This window comes from Atractosteus spatula, chromosome 13, assembly GCF_055471065.1.
Source record: "Atractosteus spatula isolate fAtrSpa1 chromosome 13, fAtrSpa1.hap1, whole genome shotgun sequence".
NCBI lineage: Eukaryota > Metazoa > Chordata > Actinopteri > Semionotiformes > Lepisosteidae > Atractosteus > Atractosteus spatula.
In genome coordinates, this window is record NC_142718.1 from 28,430,791 (window position 1) to 28,454,247 (window position 23,457).

The following is a 23,457-nucleotide window of genomic DNA, read 5'->3' on the forward strand; positions in this document are numbered from 1 at the left end:
GTACTCTGCACAGGGAAGAAGCTTTAGATAGATTCTATTTACATGCAATTATAAACGTGTGGGTGCAAAAAGGATATTTTTTTAGAATATTTAAAAAAAGCATTATGATTTTCAATCTTAGAAACTTCAAGGAGGTATTTCTTTTCTAAATCTATTGTTTAATAAAATATTTCCATTTCTATTTTCAATATACATGTATGAAGACAAACCCTGTCATATCCACGACAAATGTTCATAACTTGCTCATGAATTTGCTCATTGATATACTGTACTTTTGCTTAGCTTGCAGTGATGTAAAACAATAGGCATGCAACAGTCCAAATGTTTTTGACACATCTTACCCTCATCCCCTCAAACCGTGACAGTGCCCTTAGAGGTCTCAATGCTCTTAATGTCCTCAGGGATTTAATGGCAGTTAATTCTGAGTAGCCCAAAGCATTAGCTACTAAGCTGACCAAAGACACCTGCATGACGTGACAGCAAAAAAAAAAGCAATGATTAGAAAACAGCTTGTGGAAACTAATTAAAAAACAGTGAAGTGAAATATGTCATGTGTAATTCAGATCAATAGGTAAATATGAGGAAAATGTAACAGAATGTCAGATTTTATTTCTGGATATTTTTGTACATACATGTTAAAACATATTAGAGTCCCATGGTCAATCCCCAATTTCAGGCCTTTATACAGTACTTATTAGGCCAGCAACCATGTCAGCCTGCAACTTACAATTGGCAGCCCACTGAAGCTAAGCAAGTGTGAGCCTGGTCAGTACCTGGATGGGAGACCTCCTGGGAAAAACTAAGGTTGCTGCTGGAAGAGGTGTTAGTGAGGCCATCAGAGGGCGCTCACCCTGCGGTCCATGTGGGTCCTAATGCCCCAGTATAGTGATGGGGACACTATACTGTAAACAAGCGCCGTCTTTTGGATGAGACGTAAAACCGAGGTCCTGATTCTTTGTGGTCGTTAAAAATCCCAGGGTGGTTCTCGAAAAGAGTAGGGGTGTAACCCCGGCATCCTGGCCAAAAGTTCCCATGTCTCCTAATAATCCCCCCCCCCGAATTCCGACGGCAGGCGGAGCGACGCGCCGGTTGGAGTATTCTCGGTCACATTTAATGGCAACGTCAGCTCAAAGATTTGGTTCAAACCACCAAATGGAGATGGGCGTGCCGACAAGCGGACCCTGCTGATGCAGGATTAATGCTAGGATGAGAGAGAGATACAGTACTTATTGGGACAAATTGATTTTAAGTAATATAAACTAGTATAAAGTTTGGATTTGGTTTGGATTTGGACACATAAGACATAAGACTTATATGCAGTGACTGCTTAAAGTCTGTGACCCATTAACATCCACAAAGTCTTGACATGTGCCTTTGACATGTTTTGTCAAGTATTAACTGCAGCCACTTTCAGTTGTTGCTTGTTTGTGGGTTTTTCTGACTTTAGTGTTCTGTGTTCAAAGAATTTCAAAGAACATTTTCAAATTCCAAGGAATACATACATCAACAATCAGGAAGTCCAACCAGCACCAGGCATTTGTGAAATATTTCACAAACCCATAGGCCACCCACTTCAGCAACATTTCCAAGATGAAGATGTAGGTAAAGACTTTATCGGCATATTCCAGCATTGTCTTAATTGTCTTCCTCTGCTCAATGTAAATATCTTCAAAAGCCTGTTAAAAATACAATCTCTTATTATATTATATTATTTATTATATTATAACATTCTGAAACAATTCTCTGATGTAATTGCAGCAATAAAACACTTGCCTAGACATGGTCTAGGCATGGTCTAGCATGGTCACAAATGGTTAGACTATGTTTTAAACTCATTTCAATTACATTGTTACTGTGTGATGTAAACTTTTTTTCCACAAAAAAAGTCATCAATCTCCACAAAGATACAGTATGTTAGGTAAAACAGAAGGTTTTTCACATTTTTCAAATTCCTACTCTTTATACTCTGTTGTAAGTAGTGGATATATTATTACTAGGTGTAATAAACTACAGGTACGTCATTTTACTCTAGAATAAATACCTGAGATGGACAAAAGTTCATCTGAATGTATCTCGCACATTTATTATAGGTCAAAATCTACTAAAAAAACAGCAAGATTTGTGCCGACATGTTTGGTAGACCATTAAACTACATTACTTCACAACCTGTCTTCAGCTCACATAAGAGTAGGCCTCTGATATGCCCCTCTATTTAATAGCAGTGACAGTGCAACTGCAGAGATACCTCATTGTTACTTTAGGTTACATGGGAAATCAATATATTAAAATTAAACCAAAGTGGCATGCACTCATACTATAAGATCTGGTTACTTCTTTAGATGTGGGGGATTTACAAAGAGGCTACCTTAATGCAACAAGAGTTGTACTCACCAATGCACCGCTGCTGAGGAGGATCATAAAGATAATGAACGTTTCAAACCAGTTGTGCTCGACGATCCTGAAGCATGTTTTTCGAAGGTTCCACCACTGCTTCCAATAGCCTTCCTCTATATTGACCTGACAAAACTGGAACTTCCGGACACATCCTAAAATAAAACATTAAAAAAAAAGGTGTAGCTTATCTTCTGCAAAAAACGACCAAATAAGAATATTTCTGCATAGTCTCGAAATTCAGTAGCTCTACATTTTTCCACTGCTTGGGACTGAAATACAAAGTGTCAGGAAATGATAGGGACAGACAAGAAGATCCTACTTTGAAACTCTGCTGAGTGTAGATCGTTTTTTAATCCAAAGCCTATGTTCAGCTTTTCAGTTTTTTGACTTTTGCAGTCATTCAGCTGCACTCATCACTTCTCTCAACTGGAGACACATCTAAAAGAAAATTGCTTATTTTGCAGACAGACACTCTCTGAGCAGTTGCTTTGGATTTGAAACAAAGTGTGAATACAGAACAAAAGAACCCCAACTACCAATCCAGGAGATGACATTTAATTAAGAATGAATAAGTAATATGGTTGTGTTTTATTCCATCCCTTCAAGTGTTATGTGTCCTCTATCATACCCAAGGGTGAGTACTAGTCGAAGCTTTTCTGTTTATGTAAAAAACATCTTTTTTTTAGTTTTCTAGTCAATATGTCTATTACACTATATTTGTCAATTTTATGGTTCATTAATACGCATGTCAACATCTTCCAGGTAGCCATTAGATCTAATGTTTTAACAAGTAGAAGCTGACAAAACATTCCATGTACCCTAATTTCCATTTCCTAATTTCACTTTCATTAGCCTGATTGACTAAGCAACCAGATGGAGCTTTAACAGTGAAGTTCTGATATACTATAATATGTCTCCGTGTACAGTATTTTCTTTTTTTTTGTAGCACACTCACCCGTCCTTGTCAGACCCTTAACAACTTCAAGAAATACATTTGTGTGCACATTGGGTACTACAACCACTCTTTAATGACCTTCTGTGTATAAAGCACATCATTTGTGGGTAACCTTAGGGATGACAGCTAACACTTGTTAACACTAGACACTTGTAGAAAGAATCCAATTTCACACCATGTCATACCATGTCATTTAAATGCCCAAGACCTATAAGGACTAGAATAGGTACCATAAGGCCCCCAGCGAAAACCAAACACTCTACAGTATATCAAAGTATCTTCAGGAGAGAATCCTACCAATGACAATGTCATGAAGTTGCTGAATGGTTGCTTAGATAACCGAGTCCTTCAACTTTAGACTAAGTGTCGTTGTTAAAAGGCCAATAGGAATTTTTACATTTAATGGAATAGTATGGAAAGAAGGACAGAGGCATGTTCACTAAAACAACCTGTCAGAGTGCGTTGAGGCACTTATCAAATTTTAAACAAATTAACTTCTAAGAAACCTCATGTGAAAATTATTTAATCGTAAAGATTTGATAGAGATACTGCAGCAACATTACTGCTATCCTGTCAAACAAAACACTTCTGCCAGTAGCTGTGATTGACAGAATGTCATTTCACAGAATGTATCATACAGATAAGCAAACAAGTGTGAAAATCTATATACCTACTCTCCCAAAAATCGATACTATTTATATTGCTTTCTTTAATGTTTATAAATATCACGTATCAATTTTAATTAAATCTGTTTATTAAAAAAGTGTTCTAATAAATGTTTTTTTCATTCCCAGAAAAAAACAGGGGGTTTCCCATAAATTGCAAAACATTAAAAGCATTTTAATCTCTGAAAAAAAAATACTTCCATAGAAAGCAAATCACAGTTTCTCTGGTGACATTCAGTGCATCATGTATGTGGTATGCACAGTATTAGTTAATCACTGAAAGCAATGCTTATACTGCATAAGGCTTCATCATCTTTCATGCTAAGTGCTGTTGCATAAATCACTCTCAAGTGCCATCTGAGTTATTCTTAAAATAATGGCATATCATTTTTATGTTTGAGAGTCCAAAGAAAATCAGACATATTCATGGTTCTAATCTCACATTATGTAATATCACCAATAGCTAATCTGAGTCTTTTCTGTGATATTATGACACAAGTGTAAATATTTCCCACAGTTTGTTAAATTCTGCATTATAGAATTTACTTTCTCATAAAGTGTAATAGGCTTCCGTTTGATATTGAAGGGCTTATAATAATGCCACAAAACTTCTCTCAGAAAATGGTTTACTTACTGTACCACAAAACAAACTTACTTTACGAAGAAAGCACATTTTAAAATAAGACGAAGTTGAAAAGGGATTACTTGCCCCTTTCTTCACACCTACCTTCAGTGAAACAGGCCTCGGGTTCGAAAGATTCCTCAGGTTCAATTTCTATTGGTTCCCCCTCCCCAGGTGGCCTTATGTCTACAGTACTGCCTTCTGAAGAGCTGGACTGATCTAGTTTCTGAAATAAGAATCCAGAACATAGCCATTACAGAAGAAATATTCGGCAGCACCTCATATACCTTTATCTCCTCGAGATCCGACGTATTTGATCTTCAAATTCATAACATTAGTTAATTTTGTGAAACAGCTGATGCACATTTCCTTCACAATAGGTAAGCTCACAGGGTTGGAATGTAATCAAGTTGGGCTTGTGCATTAGTCATACAGTTTCATGCAGAATCAATCAAAATACCTACAGACTTTACAATTGTGATGCACAAAAATTTGGTCACTTAAATCAAATAAAGTAATCGTATCTTCTGTAAATTTAAAAAATGAAATGGCATCCAGCAGTGAGCTGTAGGTATAATTGATTTTACTAAAACTCCTTAGTCACAAGCTGTCTAGCATGCAGTATTAATGGTGCAGTATAATTCCAGTCCTGTGATCTAACCTATTGTAAGGTGTCCTTAAGTATTTTCATGTCTGTTGTGGATGAACCTTAATGGAGCAATACAAAATTTACCCATTACACCAGACAATTTTAATGTATTGATTTTTCTCAGATGTTGCCTTCATTGACATGAAAACACACACTTTACTTCCATTCCTTTAAGCAATACTCAAACTTCAATCATTTTTAAAAAGGAGGGTATGTGCATTAGCTTCACAGCAAAAACCAGTACTGTACTCTTAGTCCAAGAATATGTAAACTGATGTACATAATTTTAGTGGCAGATGGTTACGCATTCATGCCTGGATAATACAAAATTAAGAATTTAGATTTTGACAATAACACCTACAGCTGATGTAATACACACTAGAAAAGCAATCTACAAACCAAAGGAAAGTAATGTGTGCTTTAATACTACCAGAAATTCTATAAAAATCAGAGATTATACTGGGAACATGTTGTTTAACAGCAATAGGAAAACAAATAAAAGGAAATGTGGTCTGTTTTAGAGAAAGAGAATAATACCAAAGTTATCTTTTCAATTGTGTCAGGTGTATACAAATAGTTTGCTCCTTCACTGTACTAATTTGTCTTTTTTACCATTACCATTACCAAGTGCTTGCCTTATTAAAGAGGCTTAATTGCAGAATGTGCTCACAGAGCTAGTTGAGTTTAAGGGAAACTCAAGAAGAGACATTAATGTTAATGTAGTTCTCCTTCATTTCAGCACATCAGTCCTTGCAGGTCAGATCAATGTGACTGCTAGGGTCACTGTCTTGAATATTTGCAGATACTTCAGTTTAAGACAGGAATAAGATTGCCCTTAGCGACTGGTTTAAAAATAAAAAGGAGTAGTTTATTTAATTCTTCTTGAAAATTGATGTGAGCTGATATAAAAAAGAAATTCTTTCTTATTTCACTGAGTTAACAATAACCCACCCATAATAAGACAATTACTTTTCTAGTGTCCAGAACATATGGAATTTACTACTTTGCTGCATGTTTTAAAAGGGCAGGTATGTGCTAAAAGGACTAAATACTATTAGAGGTAGCGTAACAGTAATGGCTGCTGAGATAAACAGCTAATGCAGAATGGGGAATGATGTAAGCATACTAAAAGTAAAGTGTAGACTGAACTAAATACTATTCTCAAAAAAATTGTATCGTACTTCTTGTTATAACCATCTAACTCTGAATGAATTTTGCTTAGTTAGTCTTAAATTAAATAATCACATAGCTCTCATAAAACATGGTAGCTTAATTACCAGGGATTCAAAAAATTCTCTGCACAGATACAGAGACTGGTTTGAAACATGAAAACAACTAATGCAGTCTAACCAAAAGACGCATTCAGTAGGTTGAAAATAAGCAGTATGTGTTAGTGTTATGCTATTAGTGCATTATTGTTATTACTGTTTTTGTTAGTGTTGGTCTTGTTTGAATCCCTGTTAATAATAAGCATACTTCTAATTGAGAAGAAAATGTAACCTTATAATTAATGCAGGTTTCTGAGTTCTGTGAACTTGAAAGGGTCTGCTTTCATCATTCCATAATGAATAGCATTTATAAATGAAAAAGCCATAATCATGTTTAGGCAATGAACCAAATGAATTTTGACATACTAAAGCAAAATCCATTTCACTGAACCAGTCTGACTTTTCAAGCTTTACAGTAGGTGCCCACTGTCTACTAAACAATCAAACTGAAAACAAAAATGTCAGAATAAAAGAATGGGCTTTTACTATTGGTGAAAAAGGTGGAAAGGCTCATTCACTGGTTATCTGTTTTGCGAAAAAGCTTATGTTAAACAAAAAGTAAAAGAAAATTTGGGGTTCCAGCATCAGAACTGCTGCTTAACTAAGGAAAAAAGGAACTAGAACATGATCAGGCAGATAGAAAGAAAATCAGCAATCCTTTATTTTTTTTTTGTTTTTCCTTAAATGGCACTGGCAATCTGCATGGTTAGTGTTACAGTATGTACAATAAATTGGTCTTACAAGTCTCCTCTCATTGAAAATCTGGGGTGCTTCTTGAAATCAGCTGCAATAATAACCAGATAGGTTAAGCTAGGTAAGGCTCATACAGTACTCAAATGATCACATACAGACCTTTATGTTTTCATTTATCAGCAACATGTCAGGGAAAATACATCTAAAAGAAAAAAAGCTCTTCTGTGAAAAAAAAGCTTTCAGTTGTCAATATACTGTATTCTGATGACCCAATCACATCAAATAACCGGCTGATGATAGCCCTACTGGTGAAGAAAATACATGTACTCCACAGAGGCTGGAAAATGTCATGATTCCATATCTCATATTCAGTATACTGTATGTTCCATCAATATTCATGCAAACTTTAAAATGTTTTTAAATGGCAACATCAGGTACTGAAACCATCTCATTTTAAAATGTAAAATGTCATTTGTAAGCAAAAAGGTCACACAGGTCTGAATGCAACAGAAGTACAGTTACACATAAAATAAAGCACTACTTGTTAGATGTTTGCAGACAGGAAAAGAATGACCTGCACACCCTTGATAAAAGAGTATTAATCATACAGTCCATTGATTCTGTCTTTAGATGCTCATGTGAACTCATCCGAAGGCCCAGATTAAAGTCTGGATTATTGAAAAGAGAACCCACCACCTATTTGGGGATTATTTAACCAGTATTGAATGGCAGACTTTCTTTGTGAAGAAACAGGAAGCCTTAGCCAAATATGTTGCCTTTAATGACCAGCTTAGAACTTTATAACTGGCAGAAGGGTCAATATTTATATAACTAAGCCAAAACGTCAGACGTCCCTAAATACCAGTTTATGTCATATATTTTCATTTCTTCCACTCTGCCCTCCCAAAGATAAAATGCTTAATTAATAAGTGAACTTTGTTTTTTTATTGGTGGATGTATACAAGTTTAATTCAGTCCAAGATAAATTCTTGGCCTTAGATGCATACTGTACAAGCATTGTAAATGTAAATACTGTAATTATATTGTGAAACCCATAAATTGCGTAAATAATGTAAACATGAGGCTAAATAACATCCTAGTACACACACCCTTACAATGTTCACTAGAATACATGCTTAGTTACTTTCTATTCCCATCCCAAATTAAGCATATAATCAGTTTCATATTAATGACCAATGTATATCTGCAGAGTCAAAGTCAATACTATTTCAAAACATACAGTATGCAGTAGTAGGTTATGGCTGACATATTTAAATCAATCTATTACGTTTACCATGCATGTTTATGTAACATATTTTCACTTTTTATTCCCCACCTGAAAATACCAATTTAAAAAACAAGCCAAATTCTAATTAAGTTTTATATTTCAATTAACATTAAATGAATATGTTTTAGAAAACCAACCAAGAAAAGTAAACAAGCCGAACTATTGTTTCAAAAATATGTCCATGATACAAACTGTATGCGTACCATCTACTGATTTTGTTTTAAAATACGTAAATCAAAGCAAATTGATTGAAGCATTTAATGTCAACAAATACCTAATAAGTTCTGAAAATTACCATTTTGAGCTCCTAGAAAATCCACAGAAACATATTATGGCATCTTTCCCACCCTCAACATCTTAGAATGAAATTTCTTTCAAGCAGTAAATGTGTGATGAGTCTTGTGGATTATGATAATACAGTATGTACAAACCACGGTGTTTACACACAATTCATAAATCAAGTTAAAAGGAGGAATGATCAGCCCAGGTTTTTTCAATAAATACAGTAAAATACTCAACAGGATTAATTTAATTCAGGATTACTTTAATTTAATGCTGAGACATTGTTCAACTTTTTTGGGGGAAAAGGTGACAGCAACCTGTGATGTTTCCAAGTGGTGCAGATTTTATTTAAAATATACACAAGGATTGGAAGACGTTATTGGATAAGTCACCTTACATTTGTAGAAAATAAATATAGTTTCGCATATCCTTTCACTAAAAAAGAAAGTTTTTGAAACACTATCCAGTGAAAGTGGTGAAATTCAGAACAGCTGTAATAACTATGATATTAAATAAAATTGTTGAAATTCCACAGAAATGTATATCCTAAATATCAATAAATATTATTCTTAGGTCTCATGGAAGAGAGGAGCACAAGGATATCATTAGGACAGAAAAATGAAACGAGCCTCCAAAGAAATGATCAACTGTTGCTATAGTAGAATGATCTATTATGGCTATACTCCCAATTGACATTGTCTCTGTTTAACTATTTTCCCTGAAAAAGCAGTGTCTTCATTAGGGTCACCTTTCACTATGGTTTTAGTATAGAGTTGTAAGAGGAGTAAAATGGATTCCAGTCAGAAACAAACCAATGACTAAAACTCAGAAGCACAGTCACTAATATATCAAATGATTTCATATATTTAGAAAGGTTGATGACTAGCGAATACAGTAATACTTCGAGATGGATATGAACATTTTTCGTATTTTGTTCTGTTCGAGAAATGCTGCCAATGGTTAAAACCACTGTTAACCCTATACTGTAATTACACTACACAACCCAGCTTGGCCAGTATGTCTTTGGGAGCTAGTAATAAACTAGCATGTGGGGAAAAACTCCAAAACGAGGAGGGGCATGAAGACTCCACACGATCCGACCCTCAAAGTCAGAATCTAATCCAAGAACCTGGAGGAGCAAGGGAACAGTGCTTTCTGCCATTCCACCATGGGAGTATTTAGGCTCAATTTATCAAATCGATATATAACCAAGAAGCTCCATTTGTTTTTTTCTAATCACTCCATTATTCACAATAAGGTTATAATGATGAGATTCTCTTTCTTGCAACATAAAATATCAACAATTAACCTCACAGGAACTTGAGCCAGTAAGTGATCTAAGATTTTCCAATAATTTTTTTTTATAACAGTGGGGAATATATCTCATATTATTGATAATGGCTTTAAAAAGCTTTAAAATGAACTTTGTACCTACATCACTTTCTATCAATTTATTGTTTTTATTGCAATAAGATAAGAAATAAGAATAAGAAAAAAATAAAGTTTGTTATTTTGTAGGCGAGACGCTTCGGTATTTAATTCAGATTTAAATGTAATTGACGTGTGTTGGAGTGTGGAGTGAATAATACTGAAGTTTAAAATGTACATAATTGTAATGTATTCACAAATATTATTTTTAGAGAATGTTTATCTTGGCTTTGGAGAAGCCATCAAGAAAGCCCATATTGCATTGCTTTCTCAAAAAAAATCTTCAACTGATCTTCACAAGGTAGATTCTCTTCTTATTCCAAAACTGATTCTGTTTGAATGGCCCTTGAAACCTCTTTATGGAGTCTCATTTCTAGTTAGTGTTGTGGCATTGAAAATTACTTTAACTCTGCATTATTTTTTATTATACAATAAATACCTCTCATGACTACAAGTACTGACATTTTTCCTTATTCAATAAAATATTACATAGAATTAGTCAAAAATGTCAAGATGTTAAAAAATAATGCTATTTATCACATGTTGATGAATTTTATCTTTATAGATTTATTTTTAAAGTATAAGTTTATAAGTAGCATGTTTGCAGCAAAATTAAATTTATTTAAAATAGCATATGATGATGCTGTTTTTTATGACTTTTGTAGTAAATATCTACATTTTGAGACTTCCTATAGGTCACAAATTTGTGATAAACGTCCTCATTTGAAACAGTCAAAGTTTTAATCCTCATTTTGAGGATGCAGTAGTATAACTTTGTTATCTCTGATACGGAAGTACTGAAAATATGCTAGTTTTGGTAGGTGATTTTTCTAACAGTTGTATTGTCATTTGAAGTTTCTCTGTCCCACAAACTATTATCCTACTTTTTTCTTTATCCAAAGATAGAGAAAAAAATAATTAAATAATAGATAATAAAGTTCTGAAACACTTCCCTAGTGCATTCAGGATAAGTTCCACTATATGTAGAATGGTTAAAATTTATTTTTAATACCTATGTGATTTAGTTGAAAGAACATTTTTAAAACTGTCATCAATTTACATAAGAAACATACAGTGCCGTATTCTGCACTGATGCATATATAACTACACAACCACACATGATTCTGAAATTATACACCCTGCTTGCCTTCGGTTATAATGCTGAATTTAACAGAGCTGTCTACAGGCACATTTCAGCTTTATTCAGCTGCCTGCTCACTGAGCTATACAAAATAAATTAGGCTGTTATGATCTAATGAGAATATTCAACTGGCTACCTGTTTTCTTGATTGTGTTGCATTATTTTCTTCTCGGTGTTCATTAAAAAAATCTGTTAAGCATTGTCATTACCTCAACATGTTTTTGTCAGCTTTAATTTCAGGGGCCCTGCCTGTTTCCTAAATTAGCACACAGTGGCATAATAAACATAGCCAGGAACATGTTTGTCTTCAGAGGATACAAAAGGAAAACATTCCAATAAGCAGCATACACAAAAATACAAAAGTTACAGGATGGCAAAGATACAAAACACTGCATAAGTCAGAAAATCTAGCAGCCTATAAATGTTGTACAACCTAATAAACTATAAAAAGCTAAAATTTTAAATCTAATGCAAATACTGATATTTTGACACCAACAGATAAAATAATCTTCAGTTATATAAAGTAACAATAAACCTAATATATTAAAATAACACCTATTATCCACAGCAACAATAACCAGTATTTTTTGTTCACCCCACATAGTGCTGATTCTGTTTTTGTTTAGTCTCTCGGTGCAGAACCAGACTCAATGCTAAATGCATTTACAGAAAGAAACAGAGCAGAGACAGAATAAAAAGTGTTCCTACCTCTTTGCTGCCTTCTATGTCTGATTCACTGCTGAAGTCCTCCGTGTTGAGGTTTTCAAAGTCAGACTCACCCACAGCAATGGGCACTGTAACTGTGAGGCTGGGATTGTGTATGAAAGACATATAATCACTCTCATCGATCACGTATTTTCCCACACTGCTGCCTATTCCACTGGTTGTTCCATTGCCATCCTTGTGGTATTCTGGCTCCTTGGTTAATTCAACAGTGGTGTGATTTGAAATGCAGGCCTCTTTTTTGTTGTTGAGGTCTTCGAGGGGTTTGATCTCATCCAGAACTTTCTTCCTCCTCACACACAATTTCTGGACAAACTCTCGCAGGTTGCCTTTAATGTAGTCAACGCCTCTGTGGATCCGTCCCACAGCAATCTGCAAGTTGTTCATCTCACTGTCATCATCCGTAGCTGCCAGATTATCAGCACTGAATGAACTCAGCAGCAGAGCCAGGAACAAATTAAGTACCTGAGAATAAAACACAATATAAAGCCATGATCTGGAGCACTGTGGAAGAACAGTATGTTATGAAAATAACATGTTATGTATTGGAAAAATAATCAATAATGTGCAGTAGCAGCACAACTTTAAAGTTAGAGATCCATTCTAAAAAAACGCTATTATAGATAGCACAAAGAGTCCAGCAGGTGATCAGCCTATTTACTCATGCTAAAGGAATGTACTAGATTACCGATCCATCCATTTTCTAACCACGACTTCCAATTTATGGTCACTGGGAATCGAGAGCCTATTCCAGCAAGCAATGGGCACAAGGCAAGTTTCACCCTAGACGGGACGCCAGTCCATCCCAGGGCACACACACTCACACCAGGGCCAATTTTCCTAGAAGCCAATTAACCTACAAGTATGTCTTTGGACTGTGGGAGGAAACCAGAGCACCCAGAGGAAACCCATGCAAACAAGGGGAGAACATAAAAACTCCACACAGATAGAACCTCAGGTCCAAAATTGAACCCAGGACCCCATCACTGTGAGGCAGCAATGATAACCACTGATGCCACGCCCGTAATAAATCACTTTAATTTATGTTCCACATAAACATAAACAATCCAAATAAATAAATATTACAGAAAAACCAAGAAAAAAACATTGTGTTTTTAAGTCTATTTAGGGAAGACTTGATTGTAACAGTTATGAGCTATTTTCTCCAACAGCAGTGAAAAATATAAATTCAAAAGTTCCCTGCTAATTCTAATCTACAAACCTTTTAATTTTGTACATTATTATACTACTTTATAGGTGGAGTTGGAGGTTTATTAAAGGAGGTTCGAGTCAACTAATTTATCTGGATTTTTATGATTTTTCACCTATACACAATTTCTTCTTATAGCCCATTGCTTTCTTATACTTAACTTGTTGGTAATGCGAAATGCTGGAGGAACCAGGAAACTTACCACAAGATTCCCAATCACCATGACCATCATGAACACAATGAGACACATGCTCTGACCAGCTACTTCCATGCAGTCCCACATGGTCTCAATCCACTCGCCACACAGGACCCGGAACACAATCAGGAAGGAATGGAAAAAGTCAAACATGTGCCAGCGAGGAAGCGTGCAGTCTTCTGAGATCTTGCAGACGCAGTCTCTGTAGCTCTTGCCAAACAGCTGCATTCCCACCACAGCGAAGATGAAAACGATGATGGCAAGAACCAAGGTGAGGTTTCCCAGTGCACCCACAGAGTTGCCAATGATCTTGATGAGCATATTAAGTGTTGGCCAGGACTTGGCTAATTTAAACACTCTCAGCTGAAACGAAAGAAGCATGATTAATATTACAATACAGTTTGCATTGTATGTGTTCTGATTAAAGCTAGTTTTTGGGGATTAGGGATAGAGCTGAGTTACAGTTCTCAATACTAACAGTACTATAACATAGTCTGGAGTACACAGGCCTAAACACTACTGTGCTCTGCTAACTCCATTAGCATTACTGCATTACTACTGGTGGTTTCTTCAAGAAATTAAGTCTAGGCTAGGGTCTCATTTGAAGAAAGTGATAGGCAAAGCTTAGATTTGGTGCTAGATTTAAGATGAGTCTAGGGATGGACATACAGTTAAGGGTTACAATTAGGAATAAGGTTAGGGTTATGTTTATTTTTATTGTCTTTACTGTATGTTAAGCATGCTTAAGAACATTGCTTAATTATGATATGAGGATAGGCTGACTTTAGATTGAATTAAGTATGGGTAAGGCTTTGACTTTGTTCAAAGATAAAGGGAAAATGGCAGATGTTTTGACTGTGAAAAGATACTACCACAAATATAAAAAGAAAAACATAGAAACACACTTACCAGCCTGAAAGATCTGAGAACAGACAATCCCTCGACATTTGCCAACCCAAGCTCCATTAAACTAAGGCTCACAATGAAACCATCAAAAATATTCCAGCCTTCTTGAAAGTAATAGTAAGGATCCATAGCAATGACTTTAAAAAACATTTCAGCAGTGAAGATTCCAGTAAATACCTAGAATATCAATGTAAGCGTAAAAATATACAGTGAGCAGAAAGTATAAAACCTCCCCTTACCCCCAACAAGCTCAATAATAAAAACCTGAATACACCTTACACTATATAAATATATTGGATTTGCAAGTGATGTTTTTATATTTTACAAAACTAATTTGTTTCAGACTTTGAGGAGAATGCATCATTTAATATATTTAAGCTATATGTGAGACATGAGATACTTAAATGTTTAATCATTAAGCATCTTTAACTTGCAATTTATGCATTTGGAATGTGACTGAAGATAACCAGCTTTATTTAAATAATGTCAGGTATTCTCTGGGTGGAAGGAAAGCATAAACCACCATCAAGTATACTCAGATTATAATTGTTAATATGCAGGCAAGTCAAAGATCTGATCCAGGCTGAAGTCTTTGTTGTAAGACAAACTCTTTGTTTCAGGATTTATTGGGTAGTCAGATTCTGCAAGTACTATTAATGAATCTTTATCAGGCTCCAGATGGCACTGTGTGTATTAATTAATTGTTTCTTATAAAAACATTTTATAAGTATGATGGCCAGGTAAATTTTATTTAACCTAAAAGCTGCCTTTTGCCATAGCATCAAATTCAGAAAAAAAATTCTGAACACTATTTTCATTTTAAATACATCTACTATATTTAACACAGCAATCAGTAAATAACCTTCCTGAAAAAGTGTTTTCCAGCAGCACTTTAAATTTGTACTTTAAGTCAATGGACTACATTGACTTCAACATAGCTTCATTCTAATTGTTCAAGATGATATACTTATTTATGTACTATCTTTGCATACAACTTATCAATTTTACTCATAACACAAAAGTGTAACAGTTAAATAAATACAATTCTGTAGTACATACCAAATTCCCTACTGATAGCACATGGTTAAACTCCTTTGTCATAGGATAATGTTCCATTGCCATGAACAGTGTATTCAGAACAATGCAAATAGTAATTGCAAGGTCGACAAATGGGTCCATCACAACAAGATTGACTATCTCTTTGATTTTAAGCCACTGTGGACAGCAATCCCAGATTAGGTAAGTGTTAGCAAATTTATACCAGCATGGCGGGCATTTTTGTCTTGATTCTTCCAGTTCTGAAACAGTTCAAAACAAGCAAATGTATTATGGAGCTGAAGCATAATTTTGAATTTAAAAATTACCTGAGCTTAACATTGGAAATATTCTTAGACTGATACATCAGAAGACTATAAAAAACATACTGTAAAAGTAAGCTGAATAAAACCTTAACTGAAAATCTATATTTTCTCATCTTTACTTAAGTGATTGCCAACTATACTGTATTACTTCAGCTAGAAGTAAAAACACAACTACACTCATAATAAAATGGAATACAGGCTTATGAATTTAAGGGGATAATTTTACATTTATGAGTTATACAATACATACCTTCCATTGTGTTTGTTAATATACTTGCAACACTAAGAGCTCTTTGTCTTATTGATGGGTCTTCCAAATAGTCCATTGATGCTTGGTGAGATCCAGATCTTTTTTTCTTTATTTCTGTTTCAGTTGTGGTGGTGGCCTGTAAGTAATTTAACATAATTAAATCGCTTCAGGCAAATAAATTAATGACTTGTTTAAATTGTTACTTGTAATAACATCATGGATATATTAATAATGATACAAGACTACCTCAAGATTTATTTTTACAACATTAATTTTAAAACACTTCTTAAAATTCCCTGTCTTTAATCATTTTCCCAACATGAAGATCAGCTATAGCTGGCCTTTTAAACTTACTGCTTTATATTTTTGTGGAGTGACAAGAGATAATATCTAATGGCCTGAGTCACTTAATTACTACACAACGGCAATAATTTCCATATTTCAGTTACCTGAAAAACAAATGTTATCATTACATTTCATAGATAACTGATTTCAAACTACTTATTTTGTGACTCACAAAATATGTAACTATTACCTATACTCACTGGCCAAGAGACCTATAAAATATTGTAATTCTGGTCTGTATTCCGACAGAAATAAACTGGTTTTCCATTACAATTTCCAAGAGTTTGAGGAAGACAAGACTACTTAAATACATCTTTTATTAGGAAAAAAAAGGCATTTGGCAGCACACAGGCTCTCAAATCAAAGCTAAGTTTTCCTTCTTTTGTCAAAGGTAGCTGCCATATCTTTACAGTGATCACCTCTGGAAGAAGGAGTCCAACAGGTGATGTAGGTACTGATGGTCCACCCACCAGTGACACCACACCGTTGCAGTCCACAGTACAGTGCATCTTTCCGTTTGCCGGAAGTAGAACCCGTGATGACCTGCTGTTCTGACTTATGTTGCTGTTCCGTCTCTCCTGGCGACGCGGCACAAAGAGCGAGCCTCTTCTGCTGTCGTTGTCTTCAAAGGTGCTGTGCTCATCGTCTGCAAAATCATTCTCAGAGCCCACATCCCTTGCTCGCCCCCTGAAGCTGAAGAGGCTTGCTCTGCTGTTGCGTCTGGGAGAGAACAGGGACCCTCGCATACTGAGGAGTGACTACAAAAGATATGAAGAATGCGCCGTCAAGCCATCTGTTACACAAATTTTATCCACTGAAAAGTTTGCATCATCTGATTGATCGACTACCAGAGGACATCACCATTTTAACAGCTTTTTTCACAATGCTTCTGCTCATATATGGTTTATTTGGGCTACTTGCAGCTCTGCCCCTGCCAGTACACAGTACACAGTCTCTTAGGAACCTCCTGGATTTGAGCCAAACAGGATCTCGTTAGACAGCAGTGAATTCTGGCCACTGGAGAATACAACATTAACTTCCTATAGTATTATGTCACCTTGTAACAGTCTCAAGGAGCCCTGTTACACATGATTACAGTACTGGCTCAAATTTGGTTGATTTTTAGAATTAGTGTAATGGCAAATCACTTCTTTCTTCATTAAAAAACTCACCTGGTGCGGGGAAGAATATCTCTTTTCATAAGACAGCCTGTTGCCATCGATTGAAATCCCAAAAACTCTTCTCTTGGTGATGCTGTCTTCTGACTCGGATTTGTGAAACTTCTCGTTGTCCCCTTTCTCCTCTTCCTCGTCTTTCTGCCTCCTCTTCTTCCGCCGGTTCCGCCTCTCTTTGGCACTCTTGGAGCTGAGTTTGGAGGCCTCAGACGAAGTCTCTGTCAGGCCGCCTCCCCCACTGTACTCCCCACTCTCAGCGGCTGCAGCTGCGGCGGCCTGCCAATTATGGCCAACAGGCTGAGGTAAACACCGGCGCGCATTCTCAATGGCATAACAATAGAATCCAGAAAGCTGTGCTTCAATACAAAAGACCAATTACCAGCACGGAGCCCTTTTTGTAAAATGAGGAGCTAATGAGTTTTCACACAGGAGCCAGCAAGGAAGAGAGCCCTCAGCACTAGCGGAAACCCGGTATGTTTTGACATATGAGTGCAAAAATGTCACAGTAAAAGGAAACGAAAACTTGGACAAAATGAATGAAAAATCTAAAAAATCCTTGGTCATTGCCACTTCAAATTCATCATTAAAAAAAATGATTAAGAAAGTGAGGCCTTGCTGCCTGACGGTACAACATTAAATCCATGCTGAATGCATGATTCATGTGATATCATAGATGTCCAATACGATCGCCTATCAAGATCACAGAAAGAAATGTATTTCCACCCTTCCCACACACATACTAGATCAAGTATATAAGCAAGAGTTAGTGTATTATTATTAGTGTATTATTAATACTGGTGAATAATTCATTTTCAAACACAAAACATATTTACAGTAACATTTGGAATTTTAATGAATAACTCCAGTGATCTATGATGAAAATACAGATTTATAATGAAGCAGAGATTAAAGTACAACTTTCATTTAAAAAGTAATAAAAATGAATTTACTTTAAGAAATTAAGAAGAAATGTCCGGGCAGTTTATAATGACTATAATGAAAGTGTTCTGCAGCAGTACAATGAGCGAATGAGCAGACCACAAGAGAAGGTGTTATTATGACATACAAGTTCAATACAAAAGAGATGTAAATGTACTTAAAGTATATACTATTTATTGCACTCTTTGTATGTACCGTATAAATATGCTCTTCACAAACATTGAGAATGCCATAAATGCTAAAATACAATATGTTTCATTATTAAGCCATGATTCTGGATGTTACATGTTACAAGTATAACATTCTAAAAAGTCACCAATTTAGAACAAATCTTAGACTACAGCCTCTCAAATATAATACATGACATAAACTTAAATGTAGGAAGAAGGTAGAGGTACAAGTGAGACCTTCAATCAAGGGTTTTGTGTTGGATCTTATAATACCCTTTCAGGTATTACAAAACAGACAGGGATAAGTTGAATGGGTTCACTTAACACCTTTGTAAGCTGAAGCAAATCAGACCACAGCTACAATGAAAACTGAAAAGTACAGTACTGTACTAGGTCATACGTCACTCTCTCAGCATAACACTCATATGTCCATTTATAAATGCCTACATTTTAGGTAAAATCTGTACTGCTGTTCACTCCAAAAGGTAATGCCTTTTAGGTGGCAGGCCAGTAGGTGGCACTCTCCCATCTACAGCAGAATTTTAAAAAAGGAATGCCCCTGTATGGTGACCTCTAAGTGGTGCTGTCCTTCAGATGAGGTAAAGTGCTTTGAGACCCTTTGGTTAAGCTATATAAAAGCAATTGATAATACCTATTACACTTTACTAATGAGATCACTCACATCCAGAGTTATTATGTCCATTTCTGCTATAGAGGGACTTGTTACTACCAAACATAATTACTTCTGGAAATGATAAAAAACCTAAAGGACAGCTTTCTTAAAACAAGCCTGGTATGCCAAAGCATAATCTGTTATGTACCCTATTAAAGGACAAATCAATGAACTATACACAAGACTGGTTATCGGCTTCAACTTCTCAAGAAGAGTTTGTGAAGACCAATGCCTTGGGTATGATGACCTGGGACATTGTGAAGTGAAAGATGCCATTTTGTTTGGCCCTATTGAAAAATCCCTCACTGGCTTGTCTTTCAGTGTTACTACCCAGCAATTTGATTGTTTTGTTTATAATTTTTCAATCTTTTGAGCTACAGTATCCTTCTCTAGTGCAGTGGGTGTATGGAACTGAGGAGCTAAAGTGATGTATAAAATAAAAACATGGATTCTCAAAAATGACTTTCCAGCTAGTCTAAGGTAACTCACACAACTTTAATATAACATAAGTAGAAATGCTCACACACTGGAACAAAAACCTGTAAAGTCTTATCCTTATTCAAAACACATAGAGATGCAGCTCAGTAGATGTACTGTAGCTCATTAAATATGTCGTTTTGTTGGGGCTTTTTCTGTGTAATGAAGTAATGCACATCAAGTCTCTAAAAGAAATTGTATAAGTGATTTCACCTTAAAAAACAAAAATGTTTATGAACAGTTTCCTATAAATTCGGAATTAGAAATGCATCAAAAAGCTTGAAGTCACAGATACCTGGGCACCTTCTTGTTGTTTCTTCAGCTGCTCAAGCATTGCTTGAAATTCTGCTTCCTTCTGTTCAGCCTCTTCCATTGTGGCCTGGTTTTGCTCCTCATATGCCATAGCAACCACAGCCAGGATCAAGTTCACAAGGTAGAAAGACCCCAGGAAGATCACAAGCACAAAGAAAATCATGTATGTTTTCCCAGCAGCTCGCAGAGTCTGAAAAACAACATATTGAATTAGGCTTTTAATATCTTTACCATCTACCCTGTCTTTTTCACACGTGAAGAAGGCTCCATAGCAGAAACACTGTGTTTCCTTTCTTCTCTTTTCAGCGTGGAATAAACCATTGAATTAGACTATTAGACAACAACTATTGAATTAGACTGTGTGCATAGTAAGGCACTGCAGATTAATTTGATTAAATGATTTAGCATGTAAACTTTCCACACTTAGTTGTTGATCATGCGTTTGACTTCCGTTTCATTTCTAAATCTAATGAATTGTTAAGAACATTTTTCTGGAGATTTTCTGTAAGCTGTAAGCAAGATTTATTACCACTGTGAAAGCACACAGCAGAGATTGTTAAGTAGATCTTTTGGAAAGGCAGTCCAGCACCAAAGAAATTTATTAAACTTTTTTACTAAAACTTTAATTGAAAAGTTCTAAAACCAAAGGGTACAAACAATCCAAGAAAATGTCCAGATTTAAATTCATAGTCCAGTTTCTTGGGGAATCAAAATCCTTATCAAATGTCCTCTTAACCTCATATGAAATGTTTACTCTTCCAACATGCGTGGTCAAGAGTTTCTTAACTATTATTTAACTCTGTTGTGTCACAGCACTTGCTTTTGGGACCTTTACTTTAGTTTTGACTTTTCATATACAAAATGCAGAATTAGAAGTCAAAAGATGGTTCTGTCTCCCAATCAAGAGGTAATTCATATTCATATACGGTTCATATTGACTGCATGATCTTAAGAAGTCAATAAAACACTGGAGGGTGTTCTTTGTAATATACATATAATTTATACGTTTGGGAAATTATAAATGCTCATGAAATTATGTGACACAACACCAGATCATTATGTTTTAATGTATTAATTTTACTGTACTCACTATTTCAGCAGATTTTAAATGTAAGTTTTAGAATTTAACTTATTGGTGGCTAATTCCATATGAAAAAGACTTTGTAATGTTCAGTCTTTTCACTTGGTTCTGCTGTTGCTGTCCTAGTTTATGTACATATAAGGAGATGCTCTGAGAATGAATGAACTCTAGAGTTTTCCTCTGAAAGTCATCCAGTCTTCTTTCCTCTAGAGAGTTTTCCTCTGAAAGTAATCTATTCCTCTTTGATAATTTATTATCATTTGAGACTTGCCACATCTTTTTCCTGAGACTAATGAGCTTACGTTGCTATGCTCACAGCAGAACAAAGGCAATGAGAGTGGTAGAGAACTTCCATTACAAACTTAAATTTGTCCTAAGAATGCCCCCACTGTTATCTACTGTACAGCCAATATAAAACTCCTTTAGGGTGCTTGATCTAATGTTCACATTAGAAAATTCAGATTTTTTGTCTTAATTACAGACTTATGAATGTTTGTGGTTATACAGTATAAGCATTCCTGACATGGTTCTGAAATCTAACAGAAATATTTCTTTCAAGAACAAGACAACACTCTCGCTCTGTTGTTAACAAGGGCCCTCGTTCGAGTCCAGACTCTTAATCTACTGCAAAACAAACATTTTTAAAACCACAACTTGCAAACAGTTTTTTTTAAAATGATCCTAGATGGAACACAAAGAAAACACATAATTTATTATTAAAAGAAAATCATGTTGGAATGCTCACATGTGCCAGATAATTACAAGGTGGGTGAGAGGAGCATGTTTTTGGCATAAAGATCACATTATTATGTACTGTAAATGTACTGAAATTACTTGTTGTAGCATACCAATTATGTTTTTAAGACTTTACAAAGTTTTAATAAAGCACTGTACAAGACCGTCAAGAATGACCAAGTGGCCTCAACTATTTTACGAGAAACAATTCACACCACACTGAATTGTGTATCTACAGGCATTAAATTTCTCTATTTTACAACATGAAAAATAGATGCCACTGCCTACCCTTTTATTAAATTATTATTTTTACATCTCACATGGCACTGGTTTATGAAATGTCACGCCAATACAGACAAAGACAAAATGCACAGAACCACATTTAAAATAAGAAACTTTTAAAGGACTATATACACTATTACATTTGGAATAGTTTTTCCATAAAATCTACAAACCATACACAAACAAAATCCTAAAATGTTAGTTAGTGCAAATAATAATTGAACAAAATGATAAGACACTGACCTGCTGATACAGATTTTCCCAGAAGTCTTGAGTCATCAGCCGAAACAGAGATAGGAATGCCCAGCTAAAAGTATCAAAACTTGTATATCCATAGTCTGGATTTTGGCCACCTTTTATGCATGTGTAGCCCTCTGGGCATTGCCTGTAATAGCAATAACTCAATTTAAAGCATCTTTCCATTAAATAAGCTTTGTCAAAAGCAAAAAAAAAAATACTTTAATACTAATAATTCAATAAAAAGCTTAAGGAAATAGTACATTACCTTTAAACTTCTGTATTATTCACTAAACATACAAAGGTATTAACAATCATCATAATCTCTTATAACATGAAAGATAAGCAAACGTTAAAACTAAATCCAATACTACAAATCACAATGCAAAGCAGAAATTTATGGAGAGAAAACAACGGAGGTACTTTTTTAAAGTGAAGATCCTGAAAATCATTAACAATAACATGAGGTAAATTTCACACTATTATCAAGTCAGAAGACTCAGCTCTAAAATTGTAGATCGCTTGTGTCACATACTGGATCAATCACGTACATGTTAAAGGGTGGTTAATTACTTACATTCTAAGTTGCAAGGGTAAGAAGCTCATATAATTTTATCCTTATCATGAGTAATGGAGTGATTAATAAGATAATAAATTTGGTTCTGGGTTATATATTCAGGTACAGTATTCATTTGAATCATTAAGCTTAATGGCCCAATGGTGTGTGGCATAAAGGTCAGGTCCTGAATTTGATTTTGGTCTAGGGTGCTGTCTGTGTGGATTTTGGACTGTCCCTGTGTCTGCCAGATTTCACATTTTGCGCTCCTACCTTCGAAACCAGTGGGTCTTAACCTTTCCTGCCAGCCTGCACTTCTTCGGTTCTCAAAATATGTTCTGGCACCCCTTTTCAAAGATTTATGAAGAAATTTGTGTTTTTGACGATTTACCTTCTAAAAACACCTAGCATGGCTCTCACTTCCAGAGAGTGCACACACCCCTG

At 35.3% G+C, this 23,457-nt stretch overlaps 1 protein-coding gene across 1 annotated transcript in view; it reads right to left on the reverse strand.

The window, feature by feature from the left end:
• The window catches only part of scn1laa (sodium channel, voltage-gated, type I-like, alpha), a 62,219-nt gene that overhangs the window by 12,809 nt on the left and 25,953 nt on the right, over window positions 1-23,457 (reverse strand). Inside the window, exons 9-21 of the mRNA XM_088930162.1 lie at window positions 22,464-22,605; window positions 20,106-20,312; window positions 17,549-17,827; window positions 16,796-17,134; window positions 16,032-16,167; window positions 15,480-15,718; window positions 14,424-14,597; window positions 13,521-13,877; window positions 12,094-12,573; window positions 4,742-4,862; window positions 2,392-2,546; window positions 1,503-1,676; window positions 342-464 (exon numbers count right to left, since the gene is read on the reverse strand). Of these exons, the coding sequence (XP_088786288.1) occupies window positions 342-464; window positions 1,503-1,676; window positions 2,392-2,546; window positions 4,742-4,862; window positions 12,094-12,573; window positions 13,521-13,877; window positions 14,424-14,597; window positions 15,480-15,718; window positions 16,032-16,167; window positions 16,796-17,134; window positions 17,549-17,827; window positions 20,106-20,312; window positions 22,464-22,605 (2,926 nt within the window). The remainder of the gene's footprint in view (window positions 1-341; window positions 465-1,502; window positions 1,677-2,391; window positions 2,547-4,741; window positions 4,863-12,093; window positions 12,574-13,520; window positions 13,878-14,423; window positions 14,598-15,479; window positions 15,719-16,031; window positions 16,168-16,795; window positions 17,135-17,548; window positions 17,828-20,105; window positions 20,313-22,463; window positions 22,606-23,457) is intronic.